The sequence below is a fragment of the Parasteatoda tepidariorum genome, chromosome 9 (assembly GCF_043381705.1).
Source record: "Parasteatoda tepidariorum isolate YZ-2023 chromosome 9, CAS_Ptep_4.0, whole genome shotgun sequence".
Classification (NCBI taxonomy): Eukaryota; Metazoa; Arthropoda; class Arachnida; order Araneae; family Theridiidae; genus Parasteatoda; species Parasteatoda tepidariorum.
In genome coordinates this window covers 17,016,497-17,041,319 of record NC_092212.1, presented here as the reverse complement: position 1 = coordinate 17,041,319, position 24,823 = coordinate 17,016,497, and the positions used below count along the sequence as shown (strand labels likewise).

The 24,823-nt window shown below is 28.7% G+C and overlaps 2 protein-coding genes across 2 annotated transcripts in view; one reads left to right on the top strand and one right to left on the bottom strand.

Annotated features, from left to right (window-relative positions):
* Window positions 1–24,823, bottom strand: part of LOC107446378 (extracellular serine/threonine protein CG31145-like) — a 146,550-nt gene that overhangs the window by 60,255 nt on the left and 61,472 nt on the right. The window contains exon 3 of the mRNA XM_043044611.2: window positions 5,118–6,640. Coding sequence (XP_042900545.1) covers window positions 5,118–5,548 — 431 coding nt within the window. The 5' untranslated portion in view covers window positions 5,549–6,640. The remainder of the gene's footprint in view (window positions 1–5,117; window positions 6,641–24,823) is intronic.
* Window positions 14,112–14,711, top strand: LOC139426529 (uncharacterized). Its single transcript, XM_071185756.1, has one exon. The coding sequence runs from the start codon at window positions 14,112–14,114 to the stop codon at window positions 14,709–14,711; it is 600 nt and encodes a 199-aa protein (XP_071041857.1).

Genomic DNA, 24,823 nt, shown 5'->3' with positions numbered 1-24,823 from the left:
AAATAATTTCTAATACTAGATTTAAAATTCGCTATCATTTCTAAATTGATATTAATAAAATATTAGGTTTTACACAATTTTAGTTTTCGTCAATGAACTACGTTCTTGATTTCAATTAGAAAAGGCTGACATTTTTATAGTCACTATTTCTAACTAGTAAAGTGGGATAACAGTCTTAAAAGTTTTGACATCGGAGATACTTAGTGTGTATTGATTTTTCTCTAAATTTTTCACTGTTTAAAGTTTTTAGAGATAATGAGAACAAAACGGATAATTGGAATAAACTTTTTAAAAGTATATTTAATATAAACAGATTAAAAATCTCATTCGCTTCAAAAATATACAAATATGAAATGACAATTATTTCAAGCTCTCAAAAATATGCACCTATTTTCAAGACTTGACAAACGCAAATAAATCGAAACAAAAGGGATTTGAAAAATAAAACGTAAATCTGCCTACGAAATATAGAAGAATATTGGTGGAAAAGAAATAGAAAAACCACAGCAGCCGAGAGGAGCAAATAAGGGTAAAATGCATTTCCACGAGCTACGGTGAGATGGGGAGGAACTAATGTTGTCAACAAGGGAATCAGCATTTATATGAATAAAACAAGATTCCAGGGCATCAAGATAAGCTGAAGTGACTGGGGTGAAAATAATTTTGACAAGGTCGAAATTAAATTTAAACCCACGATTCTCATTCACGTCTGGCAAGTCTTCAAAATGGGCGTCTGTTTTTGAGCGCTTAAAACAATCTATAGTTCTTCATCTCAATAGTTCTTTATAGTAAACAGTATATATTTTCTCTTTTCTATAATATTTATCAATATTAGTTTGTGTACTTTAATATTAAATATAAAAAAATAATCCCAAGAAACCATATCGTTAAGATATTAGCAGATTAAAACTTCATTCGCTTACAAAATATATTTATAGGAAATAACAGTCGGTGTGACTGTTATCGGTATGACTGTATTTTACCATTTTAGCTTTAAATATGCACCATGATTTAACTTTAGACCCAACAAAGACAATGTATTATTAATGAAATATAGCGAACTGAACTATCTTGTTTCCAGTATCATAATGCTAAAAAACTTGATCGATCATTTATTTATTTTTACTTTAATTTATTAATTTCATAAAAGGAATCGTTCTTTTAAAAGGAAGCTAGCGCTAGGTACAAATTGGTTTTTTAAAAAAATTAGTTCTTTGCAAATTCTAGTCACTTTGTTTTGATGAGGAAAGTTTACCAGAAAGAAATTTTTCTGTGCACATTGTTCATTGAGGAATTATGATGAGAAGCTTTGGCTTATTGATTATTTTGACTTATTGAAGTTATTTTTATCATTAAAAAAAATTGTCTTCCAATAAAGAAGCCAGGCACTAACAAATTAAAGGTTTTATTAGGATTAAAAAATAAACATACAAAATGCATTAACCAATCTTATTTTTAAGTGTAGTTAATAGTTTATCTTTTTTTTAATCAAGCGAACTCTCCTTAATATATTATTTTAGTAAAATTAAATTATAATACAATAATATTACAAAGATAACGAAAACCTTCTAGAGTAAGTAATTTAATTTTTTTCTTAATATTATTGAAATTGTTCTCAAATATTGAAATAATTTTTTTTTAGTTTTAACGATATTTTTTTTTCTCAAACATACGAATGCATAGTCAGCACTGTTAAAATTTAAAATAAATAAATAAAATATAGTCAAATTTGTTAACATCTTCAGAAAAAATATATATATAGTAAATTTCGTTAAATTTTGATTAGACCATTCAAACCGTGTGAGCACAGGGGACAGAATGCTCACCCTCCAATGAGGTAACCGGGGTCGAATCCCAGCGATAGCTTGTAGGTAGGAATTTCGCAACCGGCTGACACCGACCACAGTGCTGACGTAAAATAACCTCAGCGGTAGTCCGATCTTGGGTTAAAGTGGCCTTGCCGTCGGGCTAATTGTGGGAAGTTTTTCTGGTTTTCCTCTCCATGTAACGAAAATGTGGATTAGTTCCATCAAAAAAAGCCCCTCACGAAGGCATTGGGTAGTCGTAGACTCAAAATTAGGCCGGCTGTTCAACGACGGTTATAAAAGTAAAGAATAAATTTAGTTTATTCCGTTTATTTATTTCAATTCCCAAGGATTCTGTAAATTGTAAATTGTGTACAATAAAAATTGAATACCTATAATAAAATTTATATCATTTTGGTTAAATAAATATAGATTTTTATATTCATTTATTTACGTGTTATTTAATTACTGTAATCTATTCAGTGCAATCTGTGTGTATTATTTCTGTTAAATATGATCAATGTAGAGATCGTTTTAAATATAATTTTGGATAAAGAACGAACAAAAAATAAACCTCTTACATCAATTTAGTTAAATTCATTTATAAATTAAAATTTTAACATTATCTTATTACACAAAATAAATTGCTATGAATACTTTCCCCAGGTAATTTCATAAAATAATTTTATAAATAAATAAACACAGAAACAAGAAAGGAATTTTGAGCAGCCGGAACTAGTGAACAATTTAGATTTTGAAACGTAGGTGGATATGTGTTTACAAGAATCACGTAGATGAATTTCGTCAGATGATGTTTCTAGTTTCAGATAAGTGGCAATAAATTTCATCTCAAAACTTAGATACATTTAAATCCTCTCGTAAATTAAGGTTAAATTTGTTTTTTAAATTATTAAGAAGTTTACAAAGCTATTAAGGGATATTTTTATTTTTAATACTTATGATGAGGGAATAACATATTTACATGTTATACAAAATCATTCATAACGATTTTTTTAATAATACTAGAGGGGGGTCACTGCACATTTCTATACCGGAAGTGACGCAGCTCTGTTTTTAATTTTCATTTTTATTCTCAGTGCATTAATAGTATGTTTATGAGCTTTCAAACATTCTTCGTGCCATTTGGGAACATTGCTACCTATTCCTTTCGACGGATGCTTTTAAGAGATAAAATCTTAACACCAGATGTACATTTTTCCTAAAACTAATAACCTGAATTAGTTATAATAACCTGATAATAGTCATAATAGCCTAATAACCTGAATAATTTTAATAAACCTGAATTTGGTTCTTTCTGCTGATTTCTAATATCATTTAAATCAATATAATGAGTCTTTTATCCTAATTGTTCATTAAAATTATTTTTATAAGTGTAAAAGTAATCCTTTTTTTATTATATTTTTTTAAAGAAATCCTTGTACAATTATACCTAACAAATATATTGTAAAAAATAACCTTATCATTTTTGATATTTCATCATATTATCTTATTCATAACAAAAATCTCATTAAAATAATGAAACGTTTATATTTATAGCTAGAAAAAGTATGAGACTTATAAAGTTACTTTCTTAGAAAATATTCTTTTTCAGAAAATATTTTTAGATGCATATTATTTTAAAAATAACGTTTTTTTAACATTACGAAATATTTGATTCTAATTAAATGATCTTATTGCGCTCATTCAACATTTGTGACCATAACAAACCGTACCCTCTTCGGGACAAGTAAGTCATAAATTTATTCATACAAATTCAGAATCAGGATGAAAAATTTGATAAAAATAATAAGAAGTTTATATTTATTATTGGAAAAAGTATCAAGCTTATAATGTGAATTTTAGAAGAAAAAAATTTCCTTAAAAATTGCGCTTTTTAACATTACAAGTAGAGAAATGTGTGGTAGGAAGTCAGCCTTTAAAAAATTTAAGGAAGTAATAGAATTGCAATGTGATTAAATTCAGCAACATAAGCATATAGTTCAATTTGAAAATATCACACAGTTCAATCAGGATGAAAAATCTCATTAAAATAATAAAAAGTTTATATTTATTTCCAGAAAAAGTATCAGGTTTATAATGACAATTTTATAAAAAAAAATGTTCTTCAAGAATTGCGTTTTTTAACGTTACAATTAGGGAAATGTATGAGAGGAAGTGATCCTTCAAAAAATTTAAGGAAGTTATAGAATTTCAATGTGATTAAATTCAGCAACATAAGCATATAGTTCAATTTGAAAATATCACACAGTTCAATCAGGATGAAAAATCTCATTAAAATAATAAAAAGTTTATATTTATTTCTAGAAAAAGTATCAGGTTTATAATGTCAATTTTATAAAAAAAAATATTCGTTAAGAATTGCGTTTTTTAACGTTACAAGTAGAGAAATGCATGAGAGGAAGTGATTCTTCAAAAAATTTAAGGAAGTTATCGAATTGCAAGGTGATTAAAGTTAGCAACATAAGCATATTGAAATTTCAACGTAAGCAATTTGAAAATACAACAGAGTGAATATTTACCAAAATATATGAAAATATATAATTTTCATTAAATAATCTAATTGATAAAATAATTGATAGACGGGTGAATCATAAATTCACTCATACAGAATCAGGATGAAAAATCTCATTGAAATAATAAAAAGTTTATACTTATTGCTAGAAACAGTATCAGACTTATAATGTCAATATTTTTAGAAAATGTTCTTAAAAATGACGCTTTTAAGATTATAAGTACAGAAATGAGAAAGTGATCCTTTAAAAAATATAAAGAAGTTATAAGATTACAAGATTATTAAATTTAATAATATAAGCGTATGGCTCCATTTCAAAACATGTCACGGTGAATATTTACAAAAATATATGAAGATATGTGAGTCATAAATTCATTCATACATAATCACAATGGAGAAAAATAAATAGCAGTAGCTTAAATATAAGCATAGCTAATTTGATTTTTTTTCTTCCTTTAACTCTAGCACTCTAGCGTATTCTGAGTACATAATTCGTGGCGAATTCAGCCCCTCCCCACAAATAAACTGCTTTAGAAATAGTTTGGCTATCACTTCAATTTTTTTACTCTAATTGTCCCCACCCTGAGAATGCAAATATGACTGACCCATCTCGAAGAAATCAACATTCTAAAGGAAATATTTTTAAATAATAACTCCGAAATACGAGATCTCTAAACAATAAATTTTAAAAAATGGATTTTTCCCACAGAGGATTAATATTAACTACGACTATTACACATTTTTAGATATTTAGAACATTATATAGAAATAAATCTTACCTCATTCGAACTTTCAAAACGTCTTCTAAAGTAGGGTTCTCCGGTGGTAACGAATAATGAGGGGGCCATTCCATATAAACCCTCCAATTTGGCGAATAAATTGTGTATGGAAATAAATCCCAAAACATGTCTTCGGCTTTCTCTGTCGGCTTTGGCGTGGAAGTAGTTGATTTAGTCGCATTCATTGGCTTTGCTGTTGGTGGTGCAATCAAATTAATTTGTTGATTATTGTTAAATTCTCCAGAAACTTTAGAAGTTTCTTCCCTGTTAAGGAATCGTCTGTGCAGAATAAAATCATGCTTTCCATGCACCTCATTATTATCGTTTGCACTTCCAGCGTACTGCAGCTCACTTTCGAACACAAAAATTACAAATAGTCCAAGTGCAATGCATGCAAATATAGCAATCACTCTGTGCCTTAATTTCATCATTGATAAATCGTTTGGAATGTATTAACAAATGCAGAATTCCATTATCATCCAAAAAGTATAAAATGATTTAAACATATAAAATATATGTAAATAAATAAAAAAAATATTCGTGAAAAGGTGTCAAAACATAATTAATGTTTCGTCGGAACTTGCGCGGGGGGAAAGCCTACCTACCGCAGCGATCATTGTTGGAAAGATTTTGCATCGTGATCTTGAACACTATATACGAGCAACACGTGGATTGCCCACTGAAGAACGGTACTCCGTGCGATGCTTTGCGCAGGCCCGTTTCCATGACAACTGAGAAATGGAGTTATTGTTCAGTTCGCTTGACTGGATCCGTGTAAAGCTTTCATTTTCTACTTTGATAACTTTTGAATATTTTATAAACTTTCCCTTTATTTTATAATGTTAATTAGTTTTCTAAATTAAGAGAATTTTCCTGGGAGAGTTTAAAATAAAATTGACTATTTACTGTCGCGATGCAAGCTTTTTTCTTTGCCAATAGTACAAACCATTTATTTCTCACGAAGTTTTTTTTCAGACTGACAATATTTTAAATACTTCTTTTCAAAATTTTATTTCGAAATTTTTCTTCCCTTGGCAAATTTTCAGAATATGTTGCTTTCAGAAGTAGAGATTATAAATTATCGAAATTTATACTTCAAGCTTTTCCTTTGGATTAAAAAAACATTAACTGAAAAGTTATTTTTTATCTAGTTGAGATGACTATATTGTTTTTTTGCCTGAAACACATCAAAAAGGAATAAACCTTCACACTTTTAATCCATACAAATGTGTGCTTTGAACAGCGACCGTCTTTCAACAACTTAGTTTTTTTTCGTCACTTTCAATTTTAAGAAAAAATATTTTCATTAAAAAAAAGCATTTTTTGAAGTTTATATTAAAAAATTCCTTTCCTTCTTTAAAAGAATCTTTTTTTCTAAGAAAGCGTGTCCTATTTCTTAAATCTTCTTTCAATAATCTTCTTTGTTGGTTAAGCTTAAAGTGTTTCGGTAAACTGAAACAGGATAGTTCTACTTTCACATCCAGTAGTTTTCTTTCATAAGAAACGCAAAGAAATCACTAAACCTGCAAGGAAAAAATCTCAGATTAGTTGGAAGTTCTTTATACATAATCAATAAAAGTAGTAACTGTGTCTATTTCCGTATTTTTTGTCATTGAATAATATTTTTTTCTTAAATAAAAATGAAGTTGTTACGTATTATTCATACGTTGTTTGTATATATTATTCATGAGTTGCTATTGAAATTGCCGTTTAAAAAAATGACTTTTTTTTAACATAATTAAAAACATAAAATACAATTAAAATGTTTTAATTTTCCACACATTAAAATGGGACAGTGTAACTTTAAAATAACATTTTTAAATTTTAAATGTGCTGCTAACATTTTTCGATCATTAAATTTAAAATGTAAAGGATTTTACGAATTTTACTATATANATATATATATATATTCGAAAAATGTTGAATCAATAAAATACATTTTTGAAAAAAAAAAATTGGATTAGTTTTAATTTTTTTGCACATTTTAAAGAAGCAATTTAAGTAAAAAAATTTTCTCTTGCAACATGAAATGAATTTTTTATGAAGCACAAATTTATGTATAGTTCGTACAACTACAGCAATTTTCTATGCGTACAATAAATATTAATGTTATCGAACTTTAAGTTGTCGCTTAAGTTTATTAAAGGGCTTTTTTGTACGTCAATAAAACTTTTAATGTACTATAGCCAAATTTTATTTTAATTTAAGGACTCAAATTCAGGTTGAAACTTAATACTCTCTTAGTGAGTACAGTGGAAAACCTATAAGCAAAGTTATGGCTATATAGTTATATTGTAGCTATAAACACAGAATTTATAAATCCGGCTATTTATAAGCGCATAAATTCAAATTTATGATAATTTCTTCCGAATCGATAACATTTTGAAAAATCCTACCAGCTTTCCCACCAATTAAAAGTCTTATAAAAACAAATTAATTTCGAGCATTTAACTTATTGAATTTCTTTTTATAAATCATTTTGAACTCTAAAAATATTTTAACGCAATAATTGGCTACTTGCTATTGATTGGCTAAGTTTTATAGTTGCCTAATAATTGCTTACTTGTTTTATAGAAGAAAAAAAAACTTAAAATGTCTTCAAAATTTATTTTTAGGAACTCAAGAAATGACACAGTCGTCATCATTTAAATAGAAAGGAAGAACTCTTAAATATATTTTATCATTCTATTTTTATTTAAACAGTTTTTTATTCCTTTTTTTCAGTAAGATTAGTAAAACATCACACATTTCCGCCTTCTTTTTGTTTTTCCTACTACAGAAATAAAATAAAAAGTAAAGAAAAAATTATATTAATCGAAACCAATAACTTGTACCATAAAAATTGATTAAAACTATGATTTTTTATAGCCTCAAGCTTGTTTAAGTGACGTAACCGAAATGCAGTTAACAACAAACTAAGAATTCTCTTTCGTTGAGATCTTATCGTATCCAAGAGATAAAAAAAGTAAGAACTTGGATGCAGAAATATCTTAGTACATTTGAAAAAAGAATATTAAGAAGTCCTAAAGGAACCTCTGTTCCGAGTACAAGTAATATAATAAATTATATAATCTTCTAACATCCATGTTATCTGAAGTAGAACTGTTTATAAATTTTCAAATATAACTTGTTATAAAAACAACAATAAAAATAATATGTCATAATTGTTCAGTTCCAATTTGAGATCGTTTTCTAACCCTTCAATAAAATACTTAAAATACAATAATTAAATTAATTTTTACAGGCGATATTTGAAGTTATGAAAACCGACACTAAAACGCACCTTCTTATACAATTAATATAGTTTATAAATTTTCAAATATAACTTGTTATAAAAACAACAATAAAAGTAATATGTCATAATGGGGTATACTATAGCCTACGTCACAGGTTGTGTTATTCCTACTAAATTTAACCCATGAACGGCATTTTCTGCGAGTCTAACTTCAAGCCACAAATAAACAAACGAAGTGTTTGATCGTTTAAATAGCTGCTCGCCAGATTTCATTGCATTATAAAGAAAAGTAATTGATATTCGATTTTTGATTAATAATTGATTTATGTGGATAGTGGCATAGAATTTAGCATTGCGTCATGGTAAATGTTATTCCTACTAAGTGGAAGTAGTTGTGTTTTTTTTATATTATACCCAATCCTTCTTTAACAATTAATATTTGAAATTTTATAAATAGAAATGTTTATAAAATTTCAAGGATTAATTGTTATAAAAACAACAAGAAAAATAATATGTCATAATTGTTCAGTTCAATTTGATATCGTTTTGAAAACCTTTAATAAAATACTCAAAATACAATAATTAAATTAACTTTTGCAGACGATATTTAAAGTTATAAAATCAGACACAAAAATTCACCTTCTTTAATTACTTTTTATAATTATTTATAATTTTTATTGCTTTTATTTACTGACGGATCGAAAAATGTTCAATTATAAGGCACAAAAAGTATTACACCAATTTAATCCATTTTATTTTAAATATCAGAGAACACAATTTAAACAAATTCGGTTCTTTTTAAAACTTGAATTTCATCATTTAAAGTTACGTGGATGAAATCCGAGTAGAATACTTCTTTCAAAATTTTCCCAACCATTAAAAAATTAATAATCTTATATTTAAAAAAAATCGTTATATAAGAATATTTTCACACAGAATTATCTTCGAGTAAACAAATTTTCTGGTTTTATGATAGGCAAAAAGTGAAATTAAAATTAAGAGATTAAAATTAATTAAAACTTTTAGAGCGATCTGAGTACGACGACCCCCATATAATATGTGTGTCAATGATCCAAATTTTATTTTATTTTATCACCGTTGTTGAACAGCCGACTAAATTTTAAGTTTACAATTACGCATTTTCAAGTCCGTAGCCTTCTAAATTTGAATCCAACTCAGAAGACAAGGGATCAAGTATTTAGTGAAATTTGGCTCCGTGGAGGACATTTTGATTTAATTTACCCGCATTTGCGTTATAGGAAGAGGAAAACTACGAAAAACCTCCACGGTTAGCCTGACGGCAAGGGGACTCAAACCCATGATCCATCTACCACTTAAGATATTTTTCGTTAGCACTGTGGTCGGTATGAGCCGGGTGCGGAATTCGTATTGACCAGTCATTGCTGGGATTCGAACACGGTTAACTTCATCGGAAGGCGAACGCTCTATCCCCTGAGTCACCACTACTCAAGTAGCGAAATTTGTCAAACAAAACGTAAGTTTTTTTTCCAGAGAATGTACGTTTGTGTGTCTGATTTCGTAATAAGAAATATTATTTGTACTAGTTAATTGCAAATCTGAGGTTAAGTCCTAGAACCATTAATATTAAGTTCTAGATAAAAAATTTATTAAAGGGTTTACTTTATTTTATTAGTTTATTCTATTTTGTCAATAGTCACTTTTACGCAATTGTTCAGCCATTTTGTTCACATAAATGGTTTTCCCATACCACTTCCTGCTCCCGAGTGTTAACTGAATTATAAACTTTTTAGTGGTTTTAGGAAAATGAGGTATTTAATAAATCTTTCTTTTTTTTTAATAGAAATTTATTTGGAACCTAAAAGCTAGTAAAAATTATTACAATCCATCTTAGAATATAATATAACATTAATTTTCTAGTAAACGAAAAAAAAATACTGCTTATAATTAAAAATAAACACAAAAATATGTCATATAAGTTTTCAAGTACTCTACTCAAGCTGATTTCGCAATTATTTTTAAAAATAATAAACAAAATAAGTAATAAAAATATTGCATTACCACTTTATCTTTTAAAATTAAAATTATATATAATAGTTTAAATTAAAAGCTAATATTCGCTATCCAATTTTTTCGTAAATTTGATTGAAACGAAGCTAACATTAGTTGGCATGGATTCGAATATAGCAAGTAGATAACTCCTACATCAGGAAGCCTCCACGCGGTTTCTTATAGGCAGTCGGCGCAGATTATTTAAAAAGCGAACCATTTGTGCGCATGAACCCAAATTCTATTTTAAAAGTACTTTAGAGAAATTTATTATATATGTTTGAGAATTGAATCTGTAGTGGTTAGCAAGTAAATAAAGCAAACCAATTATATTCATAAATTAAACAAATTTTTGGAGATATATTTGCTACCACTTTCTATTTTTTAATAGATTTCATATTAAATGGTTCTTTCAATAATTGGTTTAACATCATGATAGTCTGATCGGACTATCTACAAAAAATCGTGTGGAGACTTTCTCATCGGGCGCGCACCGGAGTAAAAACTGGTAACAAATGAATTTCATTTTTTAGTTTTTTTCCGGAAATAATAAAAATCCATAACTACCAATTGTTTTTAACGGATGCAATTTTTATATTGAATTGCTTCTTCGCCGTGATAAATTTCCTTACATTGAATTGTTATTGTTGAGAATAGATTAACTCCTCCCGAATATTATCTAATATTGAAATAGTTCTTCTACCAGTACTTTCTCTTTTCCGTCCCGCTTTCAGGCCCAACACCCGGCGTGAACGCCTCCTATAACTGAAAGCCTCCACACGATTTTTTATAGGTAGTCCGATCTGACCACTGTAAAGGATATCCACTTACAGAACGAGTCATTTAATACAGAGTATAGTTAACATAAGAAAGTGGTAGTAAATATTTATTTTATTTATGAATATTATTGGTTTGCCTTATTCACTAGTCAACCACTGCAGATTCAATTCTCAAATATATAAGATAAATTTCTCTCAATTACTTTTCTAAAAAGTTTTGGGTTCATGCGCACAACTGGTTCACTTTTTAAACAGTTTGCGCGGACTACTTCTAAAAGACCGTGTGGAGGTTTCTTGATGTAGGAGGTGATGCCATAACAGTATCAAAGTTCTTTAAATTGAAAAGCTTCAATTTTAATGTCCTATTTCATTGCTGGATTACTTTTTTTAATAAATCTATTCTAGTAGTGGAATATTTGTGTTTTAAAATATTATTCTTTACTTACTTATTTTCCACAACACTACATATGAATGATTTAAAAGCTCATATGCAACGTCACTTTGTTCCACCGCTTACGTGGTGAGGCATTTAAAATACTGGGAAAATTACCGAAAATTCTGAAAATTTTCCCGTATTTTTGTCCACCGCAGCTCATAAATTATTTAATCAGAAATAAAAAACGTAAGATAAAAAATTTGTCATTATAATTTCTAATAAAAGTTTTGTAGGAATTCGTTTTGTTTCAAAATTGAGTCTCAATGCTGGAAAAATTATTCCTCGAGAATCTCAAAAATTGGAGGGTATGTTACATCTACTTATTTTTCATAATGTTTTGAAAATATTATAATTATTTCGAACAAAATCATATCTTGCGTTTTGAAAAATATTCAGATGAATTAATGCTGATCCCCGGTGCTTTTTTCTCGTAAATGAATATATATGAGTTATGTACTCAAAGATATATAATCTATAAGCGCTAATAAAAATCATATTTTAAAATATTCTTAAAAAATAAAGACAGACATTTTTTGAAGGGAATTTGATTTTTATTGACAGGATTGGAATGCACTTTTTATTCATATAGTGAAAATATCAAACTATATAGTAGTTTTATTTTTAAAAAACTACGTATTCTTATGATTAAAAAGCAAATGATCTTTGCTTAGAACGTTTTACTTCGATAAGTTTTTAGTCTTATCTATAAAAAAAAACAAGCATCGATCAAGAAATCCATTAAAAGCTTTAGTTTTATGCCTATTTCATCCTTTTTGCCTCAAATTCTCATGTATTCAAAAACTCCATTTCTTCGAATGTTTATTAACTGTACTCATAAAAAGAAAGAACATCACATTTCCTTAATTTAAAATATAGAATGAAAGCTATAATTTAGAATTCTGCAGAAACAAATACATTTTTATCGAAAAAAATTACCTCAGAATTAATCTTGATTTAAACAAAGAATCAAGCTTTTCAACTAACCGACAGTCCATTTTTAAATAAATTACTTTTAGAAACAATCATACAAAAAAAAAATCGATTGAAAATAACTCCTTCGATATCTCAGAGGAATGACCCCAACTGATGTGAAAAAAGATTTTCTTTCCCCTATGCTACGATGACGATCGCTGATTGTGTTGTCCATGTTTGGAGGCTTCGCTAATGAAACACCTTTAAGGATAGCGGATACTATTAACACGCTGAATGCCATGGGGGTCACCGATGACCGGCACTGAGTTTGTTCGTCGCACCACGGGGATCACCGGTGACCGGCGAAGACAAGATTATTAGACACATAATTGCAAAAATATTATTATCGTTACTAAAATGATTTGAAGAAATTACTGCAATATAGAACACACAAAAATAGTTTTATTTATAAACACAGAGATGCCACCTTGCACCGGACAGCGAATGAATATTTTCAAGTGGTAGTTTGATTCTTGGTTTAATAAATTCAATTTAGTAGATTTTTATCCACCATTATTTCTAAACAACTCGTAGGTTTATACAATTCACCACTTTTTTTCATTTGCAAATTTAGTTTGAAGTTATTTACCGTTGTTGCTAGACGGTCAAGTCATGTAAAATTAGCGTGGCATTCAACGTGTGAACAACGTGTTGAGAACATAGTTCAGTGGCAATAATTGATGGCCATACACCATATTTATGCATATAAGTGCAGAGATGCCAACTTTTGCCGGACAGAAAATATATATTTTAAAGTGGTAGTTTATCAATTGTGATTCTTGGTTTAATAAATTCAATTTAGTAGATTTTTATCCACCACTATTTCTAAACAGTTCGTAGGCATATATAATTTACCACTTCATGTTACAATGTCATGCTATACCTTTCAAGAAGCAAGTAAAAATAGTCAAATATTTGCAAAATTTACTTAGAAGTTATTTACAGTTTTTTAATTATTTTGGCGTGTCTGGAGCAGTTGGCATCTCTGTAAGTGTTATTGCTTCAACTCTTTTCTCTTTTGCTCGTTTGATAAAGGCACCGTTTGCATCTTTATATGGTCGGGCGTGCTTTTCGGCAGTCTAAATTCACTGGTAGACCTGATATTTGCCTTTGATATATATATATATATATATATATATATATATTTCTCATACACGGCACCAAAAAAAAGCCTCATTACATCTCCCCGAATGGCAACGTTAGAAAATCGACCAATGATTGCTGCTGAAAATGTCACATGGCAAATCTAGAAGAGGTGGCTCAACATATAGCGCTTTTAAAAACGGAAACAATAACCAGAGTGAGCATTATCAGGTTGTTCAATTCAGATTCATGCCCTAAAAACATGATAATATTTAATTTAAACTCAATTAGGAATTAATTAATTAATTGAAGTGAGAATGCTTTAAAAGGCCGCTGTTGAATTGATATTTTTCTACTGGGAGCTACCTAAACGTCTAAAAAACGTCTAAGTGTTTGTATTGAATGCATTGAATTTTTTTATATTTCGCGTTTATTTATGCATTGAATTTTCACGCTTTAAAATGCAGAATATTAGTGAAGCTGCTAGGGCTTTTAAACGTAATGAAAGAAAACGTGTTCGAAGAGCCCAAGAAAGTGTTGAGGAATGTTATGGAAGACGTAGATTGCAGAGATCAAGTGCAATAATAACTGTTCAAGATGTAACAGTAGATGTCGAAGAGTATAATATTGGCTCAATGACGGAACAATGTAGTTATTGTAATGCTTACTTCTGGGCCAAAGAAAGAAATTCTTCTGGCAAATATACGAAATGCTGCCACGATGGAAAAATTAATTTGCCTACACTAATGGACATTCCCGAGTTGCTGCAAAAATTATTAAGTGATAATTCGATTGAGGCACGAAATTATCGAAATCATATCCGGGAATATAATTCTGCTCTTGCTTTTGCATCATTTGGAGCACACATAAAGCCACCTCCTGGAAATGGACCGTATTGTTTTCGGATTCATGGTCAAATTTATCATATGGTGTCACCTTTGTATAGCAATGATCAAAATAATGCTGGATACGGGCAGCTGTATATTTTTGATTCAACTGAAGCTACCAACAGACGCATTGAAAACAATACTGGATGTTTACGCTCTGTAATGGAATGGTAAAATGTTATGTACTTTATCACAAATGTTAATTAATATAGAAATTGATTTCAATAATGCTGATCACCAAAAAATATTTCATTTGGCGATAAAACAAATTTTTGTGTTCTTGAAAATGAAAGACTTTTTGAGGGTTATTATCTCACAAGGAAAAGTTAGGGTTTAAAGTTTATATTTTTAAATAATAAATTTTTTTTCTAAAACTTTCAGAATTTCTAGCATTAACTAATTTATTATACACATTTAGTTGAATTTAGGTGAGTAACTGCAATATTTGATAATTTATTTTGCTAATATGTTTCTCATTTAGCTAATGTTTTGATTTTTTCACCATGTACAATCTAAATAGCTAATATACTTTTTTAAAAGCCAATAAGAACATTGATAGAATTCTTCTACATAAGTACAATACTATGTCTTTGATGATAAAATACTATGTCTTTGATGATAATATACTATGTCTTTGTGCTAGAACATTGTGTTCATTGGCGAGCGAGCGCAGCGAGCCATGGTTCACGACGTGAACCACATAGGATTGCGTAGCAATTCTCGGGGGTTGGCGAGCGTTAGCGAGCAGGGGGCGGAGCCTCCTAGTATATATATATATAAAGAGTAAAAACCAGTAAAAAATTATTTCACTTTCGATTATTTTGAGCGTAAATACATTTTGGCAGAGCAAAAGATCCATGATTACCAAGATTTTTTTTAGAGATATAATATAATACTTCTGATCCAAATAAAAGATAAATTGTGGTACTTAGCTCAAGTTATGCATCATCTTTTTACATTATGCTCTTATAACCCTACTGCATATAACTACACAGTCGAATTCAATGATCCATATAAATACACTTTTACTTCATTTGCATTCCACCAACTCATCAAAACACCACAAAGTTCTCGCATTAATTTTAATAAAAAACATTTTATGTACTATATAATTTTAATAAATTCAAATTCATAATCAACTTAATTTTAATAAAAGTAAAATAATTAAATTAAATACATTTTTTCTATTTTATCATTTTAATTTAAAAACTGGAATAAAAAAAGCTTAATGTAAGTTAAGAAAATTTAATGTTTTAAAGCTTCAAATTCTTAACAAATTTAACTGAAATAAAAATATCAAACTAAACAATTTTTTCGGTATTTGTAATATTAATTTAAACATTTACCTGCCAATGTTCCGTTAATGCAACATGGATTTTGAGTTTGATTTCAACGAGCAATTAAATTTCGTATAATATTTTTTATCCACAATTTACATTTATGCTGTGTAGTATTTTTTTTTTTAGTTTAATTCAGTTCCCATAATTATTTATTTTTTTTATAAATTTTAAAAACCTAAGTTCTTCTTTGGTGAAGTTTCAGATCAGCGAAGTTTTGTACCCACGAAGTTAAGGATTATGGATCCGCGAAATTTTGCCTGCAAGGCTTTGTCCAGCGAAAATTTGGCCGTAGAGATTTGACCCCAAACAACGCCTCCTGCAACTGAAAGCCTCCACGAAAGAGCTCTTTAATGGAAAATCTAGTAAAAATAAGAAAGTGGTAGCAAATATATGATTAGTTTGTCTTATTTACTTGTCTACCACTACAAGATTCAATTCTCAAATATATATGATAACTTTTTCTCAGCCACTTTTAATAAAGAATCTGCTTTCATTCGCACATTTGGTTCACTTTTTAAATAGTCTGAGCAGACTACTTATTAAAAACCGTGTGGAGGCTTGTTGAAGAAGGTGATGCCCCGAACCCTTGAAATATACCTGGAAAAAAATCATAAATAAAACGCTATTTTAAAAAAAAAATCGAAAATGGGGCTTCATAATTTGTTTACAAATGCTGAAGCCCAATTCATTCACACTTATTTAGCTTCATGTTGAATGTCGCAATTTTAACGCCTATGGTACACACGCAATCATGTTGCCATTTTAATGCCTATGGTACACCCGCAATCATGTCGGCATTTTAATGCCTATCGTACACCCGCAATCATGTCGCCATTTTAATGTCTATGGTACACCCGCAGGGATGCCAACTGCTCCGCTTTCTGGAATAGTTTTAATAAACTGGTAGCAAAATATATCGTAAAATTCGTCAGAGAAGGATAGTTACGACCACTTTTTAATAGAGTATCCAGTAGAATGACGCTGCAACGTTGCATTTCATATGATACTTATTTTTGATATTTAGTGGTGAAAAAATTATTTAAAATGAAAAATATTAAACTAAAAGTAGCTTAAATTTCGCTACCACTAGAAAATACTATTTATTAAGCGGAGAAAGTTGCATACCTGCCAATTTTTAATCCCTTCCATTATCATTTTCCCCAGTGGTATTAAAATGGAATTAAAGAAAACTTAATTATTGAAATGAAATTTGAGAAAACTTAAGTTAACAACCATGATAGTAACGCATATTAATATATGTGCTTAATTTTTGTAAGAATAGTGGTGATCAAAATCATCTAAAAAATTTAGTTTATAAAAGAAAAAATAGTATATACTTACTACCACTTTAAATATGAAAATAAAATCTTCCGGAAAATCCGGAAGACTTAGCAGGTATGAAGTAGGCATCCCTGCACCCGCAATCATGTCGCCATTTTAATCTCTATGGTACACCCGCAATCATGTCGCAATTTTAATGCCCACGGTACACAAGCAATCCGGTATGCAGACATACAAATATACATTCTTTTTCTTATTATATGTAGATAGAGGAAGAATATTAACAGATAATTTTTTTAAACTTTTTTATAGGAAATAAATATGAAAACAAAAATACCATTTCTATTCTAAAAAGTCATAGATATCTCGCTACGTTTTTCTTTTTTTAGAAATCATCACTTATTTCCTAAACCAGAAAAATAAAATATTAACAGACATCTCATATCTTTTTCAGAGAACAGTTCTTTATTACTTTTTTTTTCCGTGACGGTTGATTAAAAAGGCAGCCGAGCGAAAAGAGAAATGGATCTCTACCAACGGCATTAAAATTAAATATATAGATCTTTTTTAGCTACCACCTACACATAATAGACTGACTAAAACTCAGTCAACGAAAAAAGAATTATACGATGAAAGAAATGTTTCATCGATTATTTGTATCGTAATCAATGAATGCAACTTCGGATAATGCGTATATCCTCCACGCCCACTATAATTTTAAAGAACAGAAAAACATACAGTTTTGTTACATTTCTCATATGGTGTGAACTATCCTAAATATATAAGTTATTTTATTTAATTGAAAACCTTTTAATGTCGTATTTACTGCTTTTATTGATTCTTCAGACAAACTAATGTTTTTTCAAATAAAGTTAATAGTTCCACATGTATTGAAAATGTTTCTTAGCACATTAAACTCGAATTTAAAGTTGAATTTCCAATAAGTTAATGGTTTTAGTGATTACTTAAATTGGTAAAAAGAAAAAAAAACTCTGTAGGAGATAATTGTTAACTTCTGAAAGAAAAAAGACCAATAAATAAGCAAAAAAATTGCTTTTGAGTTTTTTTTAACCAATTAGTTAATGACGCTCCAATTTTAAGAACATTTTTTTACAAAGCTGTAATAAAAATAGAGCATAATTTCCTGCAAGGCATTAATTTTCCGAAATTAAGACTTTCGACTTAATTATTATTAAATCTTCTTAACGTAAATACATTACGATATGGTTATAATAGCATTACATGGATCGATTGAAATATTAACCTTTGTTTAACAGAGTTGATTTATAATGATTTCGATCACCATAGCATTTAAACAAATTAAATAAATTTACAAAAATCCCAATAATATTCTTTAAAAAAAAGTTAGTGTTTGTGTGCTTAAAATAATTTCTGCTTACAGTAACAAATTAATTATTTTATTGCCAATACTGCAAGGAATCTAAAACAAAAAATTTAAAAAAAAGCAGTTATATGACATCGATCTGAAATCGTTTAAAAAATTCTTTATCTATACATAATAATAAACGCGGCTGTGTGTGTGTCTGTAATCACAATATATCGCCCCAGAAGCCTCGCCCAGGCACGAAACTCGGCACATAATTGTATTTTGACATAATGAAGAAGTATTTTTTTTCTTTTTTAAAAATTTGGATTAGTTATTTAGTTATCAGTCATTTTGTAAGTCTATGCTTTTCGTCTGCTTTTTCGTCTTCAAAGAGCCATATTCAAAAAACTATTAAAAAATGCATATACTTTTCCCCACTCTTATAAATGTATGCTAATGCGAACCTTACAATTGAAATATTAATTTTCGACAACTTAAACCAATAATATACGAAGGAATTAATAATTTAATTGTAAGGTTCGCATTAGTTTACATTTATCAAAGTGGAGAAAAGTTTAACTTTTGTATTAAAAATGTGGCAACATATTCGATACGTAAATAGAATGTTTCGCTTTGATATATTTGAAGCAGCGATAAGCAGAGAGCTCGCCGCATTTAACTATACTCAATACTATATTTGTCGCTGCTCATAATTGTTATAATAAGTTTTTCTTCTTCTTTCCACGTTCTATTTTTTTTTCTTAAGCGAAGACGACAATTTTTGTAGCGATATAGAAATAGAAATTGATACCATAAAAAATTAATTCGTTTTCGTGTTCTTTTCATGTATTTAGCATTTTAGTTTTTTTTTCTTAAGCGTTGTAGCTATATAATATATAAAATAGGAATTTAATTGTTTTTGAAGGAACGATCACACTTACCTTGGATCTCTTTGGTTTTTCTATTTTTTATTTTAACAGTTTTTATTAAATGTAATTAGTTATTTTCAGAAAGTTTCAGTTTGCAGGTAAGTACTTAGATTTTAATATAGAAATTTCATGATTTGCTTTCATAGTAATTGTTGTTCTAAAGTATTCGTTGACTTCTTAAAACCCCAATTACTGACATGGCAGAACCGCCTTCCAAAAAACTTTGTATTTTGTCAAAGAAAAAGATATTAAGAGATTCTCAAAGAAGAAGAAGGGCCCAAGAAATGTCTGTGAAGCGTCAAAGAAGGATGGAACATGACCGAATTTCAACAAGCAATTCTAGAGCCCAAGAAGTATCAGAGAAACGTCAAAGAAGATTAAAAGAGGTTTTCAGCTATTGGCCAATGATGATTTCGAAAGCAACTTTTGTATGCTTTTACAATTTCTGAGTCTTCCCCTGATAGTTATATTATAGGTTAGGTTACCATAGGCCTTAGGTTACCTTAGCAAAGTTACATCTTCAAACATCCTCAAGAGCTATAACACATCTGCAGCAGAACTGGATGCGACTTTACACTTTGTCGACTCCCGGGCACCTCCACTTGTTGCGGTTTTATTTGTCAACTGTTTCACCGCCTTATCTAGTAACCCTCACTCAGAGGCAACCCTACGCTCGCCTCAATACAGCACTCGCCAAAGTCCTACACGAATCTTCGCGCTCATGGATATTTTTAAAAGTTGCTTGTTGAATTAAGTTAAAATTTTATCCTCGTTTAAGACTAGAAAAATTCAAATAACGAGAACAAAATACTTCGTCCTTCTTTAAAGAAAGAGGAAGAAAAATTTACATACACACAATTATTTCAGTTAATTACATACATATTTCGATTAAAAAAATTTTCAAATAGAAACTATTCTTGTAAATTAAATAAAAATCTGGAGTAATAAAATATTTACATCTTCAGAATAATCAATTTCTTTTGAATATCTTAACTAATAAACAAAGTTTAAAAAAATAATCCCCTATATAAATCATCACATTATTAAGTGTACATATTTTTAAAGATAAAACTATTAAAAAAAATTTTACGCAGTTTGAAAAGTAATTATTTTCATTTCCTTCATTTTTACCAGGTTTTTTCAATTGTTTCTATTTTGGAAAAAATATGTATTCTTCAAAATGCTTACAATATCTTAAAAAAATTGCATATATTTTACACTGAACAACTTTTGATTGACAATAATTCCTTCATAAGAGAGTCTTTAAAAAAATTTGAAAATATTTTCATTAAATTTGTTCAAATATTTTCTGTAAAATGCGTGCTATTATGAAAACAAGGAGAAAAAATATTTTTAGTAAAGCCATGACATAAAGAAACAAATCTATGACATATTCACTACTATTTTCGTATAGTTAATTTATTTTTTATAACATCAAATCATATTTATTAAAACTTAAAGTTGTGGCTGCTTAACTTTTTTTAATGTTTCTTAAATTTGTCAGGGAAAATTCCGATATTTTCCATTTTTCTTGCTTCTATCACTATTATTTGTATATATCTGAAATTACTCACCTTCGTTTTAATTGTTTCCTAATTAATTTTATCATATATTTTGCTATATATATTTATCCTTTCATTCTATGCTTCATTAATTTCATAACTTATCCATCTTGTAACTTTTTATTCATAATTTTATAACAACTTTAGCTTATTAGATTCTATAACTCAACAATTGGTCTATATATTTTATAATTTNTACAAATTTATACAACAATTATTTACATATTTGTATTAATATATCTGAATAATATTTCAAATACATCCAAAATATATCTTTAGAAATTCTCTATATACATAGCAGCTATTATACCGTTTATATTATCTTCTGATAAATAGCTGAGCAAACGTGGAAAAGTAACGAAGAAATATGTGAACACTTTTTACTGCAATGAAAGGTTATAATAACCGGAAAATATGAAAACTATCTCTGACGTGTAATTCTTGTTTTTCGTTGTAAAAGCTTTCCGTGCCCTCAACAAATGTGTTAACTTTTCAATTTGGTCTTAACTAACGCCTCGTATAACTGAAATCATACCTGCCAATTTTTCCGGAAGATTTTATTTTCATATTTAAAGCGGTAGCAATACTCATGTTATTCCAATTAACTTTTTGAATTATAATGATAATTATAAGTGAATTTGACCACCACTACATGTAAATAATTACAATAAATATATAAAAGCATAATAATCCATGCACAAGCGAATTTCAACAGGATCAAAATATAAATATATTTTTGAGTCAAATTGGTTTTCAGTTATTGTCTTACAACCACTCTGAAAACCCATTCACGGAAAGCGTGAAAGTTGGTAAGTATGTGAAATCCTCCACTCAGTTTACGAAAGAGTCATTTATTAGAAAATCTATTAAAATTAGAAAGTGGTAGCAAATATATGTCTAAAATTTTTTTTTAATTTATGAGTATTATTGTCTTCTCTTATTAACTTGTCAACCACTACAGATTCAATTCTCATATATATATATGAAAAATTTCTCTCGAGTTCTTTTAAAATAGAATTTGGGTTCGTGCGCACCACTGGTTCGCTTCATAAATAATCTGCTCAGACTACTTCTAGAAAACTGTTGTTGGACTTTCTGATGTAGGAGATTATGGATATCTTCGGCTTTTGCACGGTTGAACTCTACATTCATGTCGGCCAATCACACAGATTGACAACATATGTTGTAATATGCCTTTTCTATATGAAGAAAGAACATAATTAATATTACGAATAACAGAAGTAGCCCAGGGTTTGCCTAGTTGTATTGAAATATCTGTGGCTTAGGTTAAGTTGTTAAACACAGTCGCACATATTGTAAAAATTTTCAAACGGTGGGTAAATTAGTAGTTTTTTTTTTAAATCCTACAAAGTCTTATTCAAAATCATTTGTTACCATAGATAGAAAAACAAAAAAAATTCTAAGATACATGTTTCAAAATTAATTAATGCTTTTTCTAATGTTTAATTTGGTTTTAAAAAATGTATACGTAATATCTGAATTGTTCTGTCCTTTAATTATGTATATTCCATTTTAATAAAATCTAAAATACTAACCGCCTTTGGCGACTAGCTTGGTCACCTTTCAAAATTGTTTTGTACAACATATTAGTTAACAAAGCCGAATGCGCAACACATTGAATTTACTGCTTCCGTACGCATCTCTAAAACCATAACTCGAAAATCGTGTAATCAGAGATGCCAACAACTCCGCTTTCTGAAAAGGTTTTATTAAATTGGTAGCGAATTAAAAAGTAAAACTTGTTGATTAAGGATAATTATCTTACTCTTTAAAAGTGTCAACAGAGATGATTATCATCATCAAAATTTATCTGGGCACCTGCGGCTTTTTTCCCATTCGCCTTGAATTTTGATCTTCAAGGTGGTTCTTTCTGGTAATTGGAATGCAATTGCAGAGATGCCAATTGCTCCGGACACGCAAAAATAATTTTAAAAAAACGGTAAATAACTACTAAGTAAATTTTGCAAATATGTGACTATTTTCGCTTGCTTTTTAAAAGGTATAGCATGACATAAGTACTGTAAAGTGGTGAATTATGTAAGCCTACGAATTATTTCGAAATAGTGGCAGATTAAAATCGACTAAATTGAATTTATTAAACCAAAAATCACAATTGATAAGTTACCACTTTAAAATATATATTTGCTGTCCGGAGCAAGTTGCATACCTGCCAACTTTTTATCCTTTCGAGGATGCTTTTCCCAAGTGGTAGTAAAATGGAATATAAATTACAATTTTAGGCAGTAACATACGCTATATTTTGAAAAAGCTTTAACGGAGTGCAAAGGAAGTAATGCATAATAATATATATGCTTAATTTTTTTAAAATTAGAGGTGGTCAAAAAAGATTATAAATTAAGTTCATAATTGCAAGGAATGTATAGAAAGGAAGCATTTTACTACCACTTTAAAAATAGAAATAAAATTTTACGCCAAATGCGTAAAAGTTGGCAGGTCTGAAGTTGGCATCTTTGCAATTGCAGTACAGAGATGATTATACAAAGTTGCATTATATATGGTATTTTGGATTTTTAATTTATAGTGATAGTAAAATTAATTAAAAATGAAAAATTCAAAAAAAATATAACATAGATTTTGATACCACTAAAAAAGATTTTTTACAAAGTGGAGGAAGTTGGAGCAATAGCATGAATATAAGTATATATACATGCTATTGCTCAAAAAAAGACAAGCTTCATCATCAATAATTGGTATGACAGTTTACGGAACCATTGCAACGTTTATATTTAAAATTTCTATAGCCATTTTAGAAAGTATCAAATAAAATTCTATATAAAACCGTAGTAGTTAAAATTTTGTTTCTATAAAGATACAAATAAATACTTGACGGACAACTAACTATTCAACACCATTTAAATTATTACTTGAGACAAAATAAAAAATTGAATCTAAATAAATACTTAACGTGTAATTTATAAATTAACACTACTTAACTTATTACTTGAGACTAACCTAAGAAATTGAATCTAAATAAATACTTTACGTATAACTTATAACAATACTTAAATTATTGCTTGAGACAACTTAAAAAATTGAATTTAAATAAATACTTAACGCATGACTCATAAATTAACGCTACTTAAATTATTACTTGAGACATCCTAAAAAATTGAATCTAACTAAGTATACTTAACGTATAACTTATAGATTAACGCTACTTTAATTATTACTTGAGACAACCTACAAAATTGAATCTAAATAAATACTAAATCTATAACTTATAAATTAACATTATTGCTTGAGACGACCTACAAAATTGAATCTAAATAAATACTTAACGTATAACTTATAAACTAACACTACTTAAAGTATTACTTGAGACAACCTAAGAAAATGAATAGTAACTAAATTGTAGCCAATAGTTTAAGAGATACCCGAGTTTCTACTGCAACATAAGAGAAATATATAGGGTAAACCAACCAGTGAAGGAACACTACCCAGTGAAGGAACATTTCATATATATTCATTAAAAATAAGAATTTGAAAGTTTTTCTTTAGATTGATTGGTAACAATAGCTTACTGCCAAACAATAGGAAGTCATCTAGCAATATTTTGGATTACCTGGTCAAATAGATTTCTCTGAAAAAATTTTTGAATTTGTTATTATCTCTGCAACACCTTGTTTCGTTGAAAAAATTATAAGGTGAGTGTTTGTACTTATATGTTTGAAGTGGAATTAATTGCATGTAGTAGTCTTATTTTTCTCACTGTGAAAAAGAGAATTCAAAATATAGTTATTGAAGTTACGTTTTATTTTTTTTAAAGCACCATAGCATAATCAAGTACTGAGATAAGGGGGTGTTT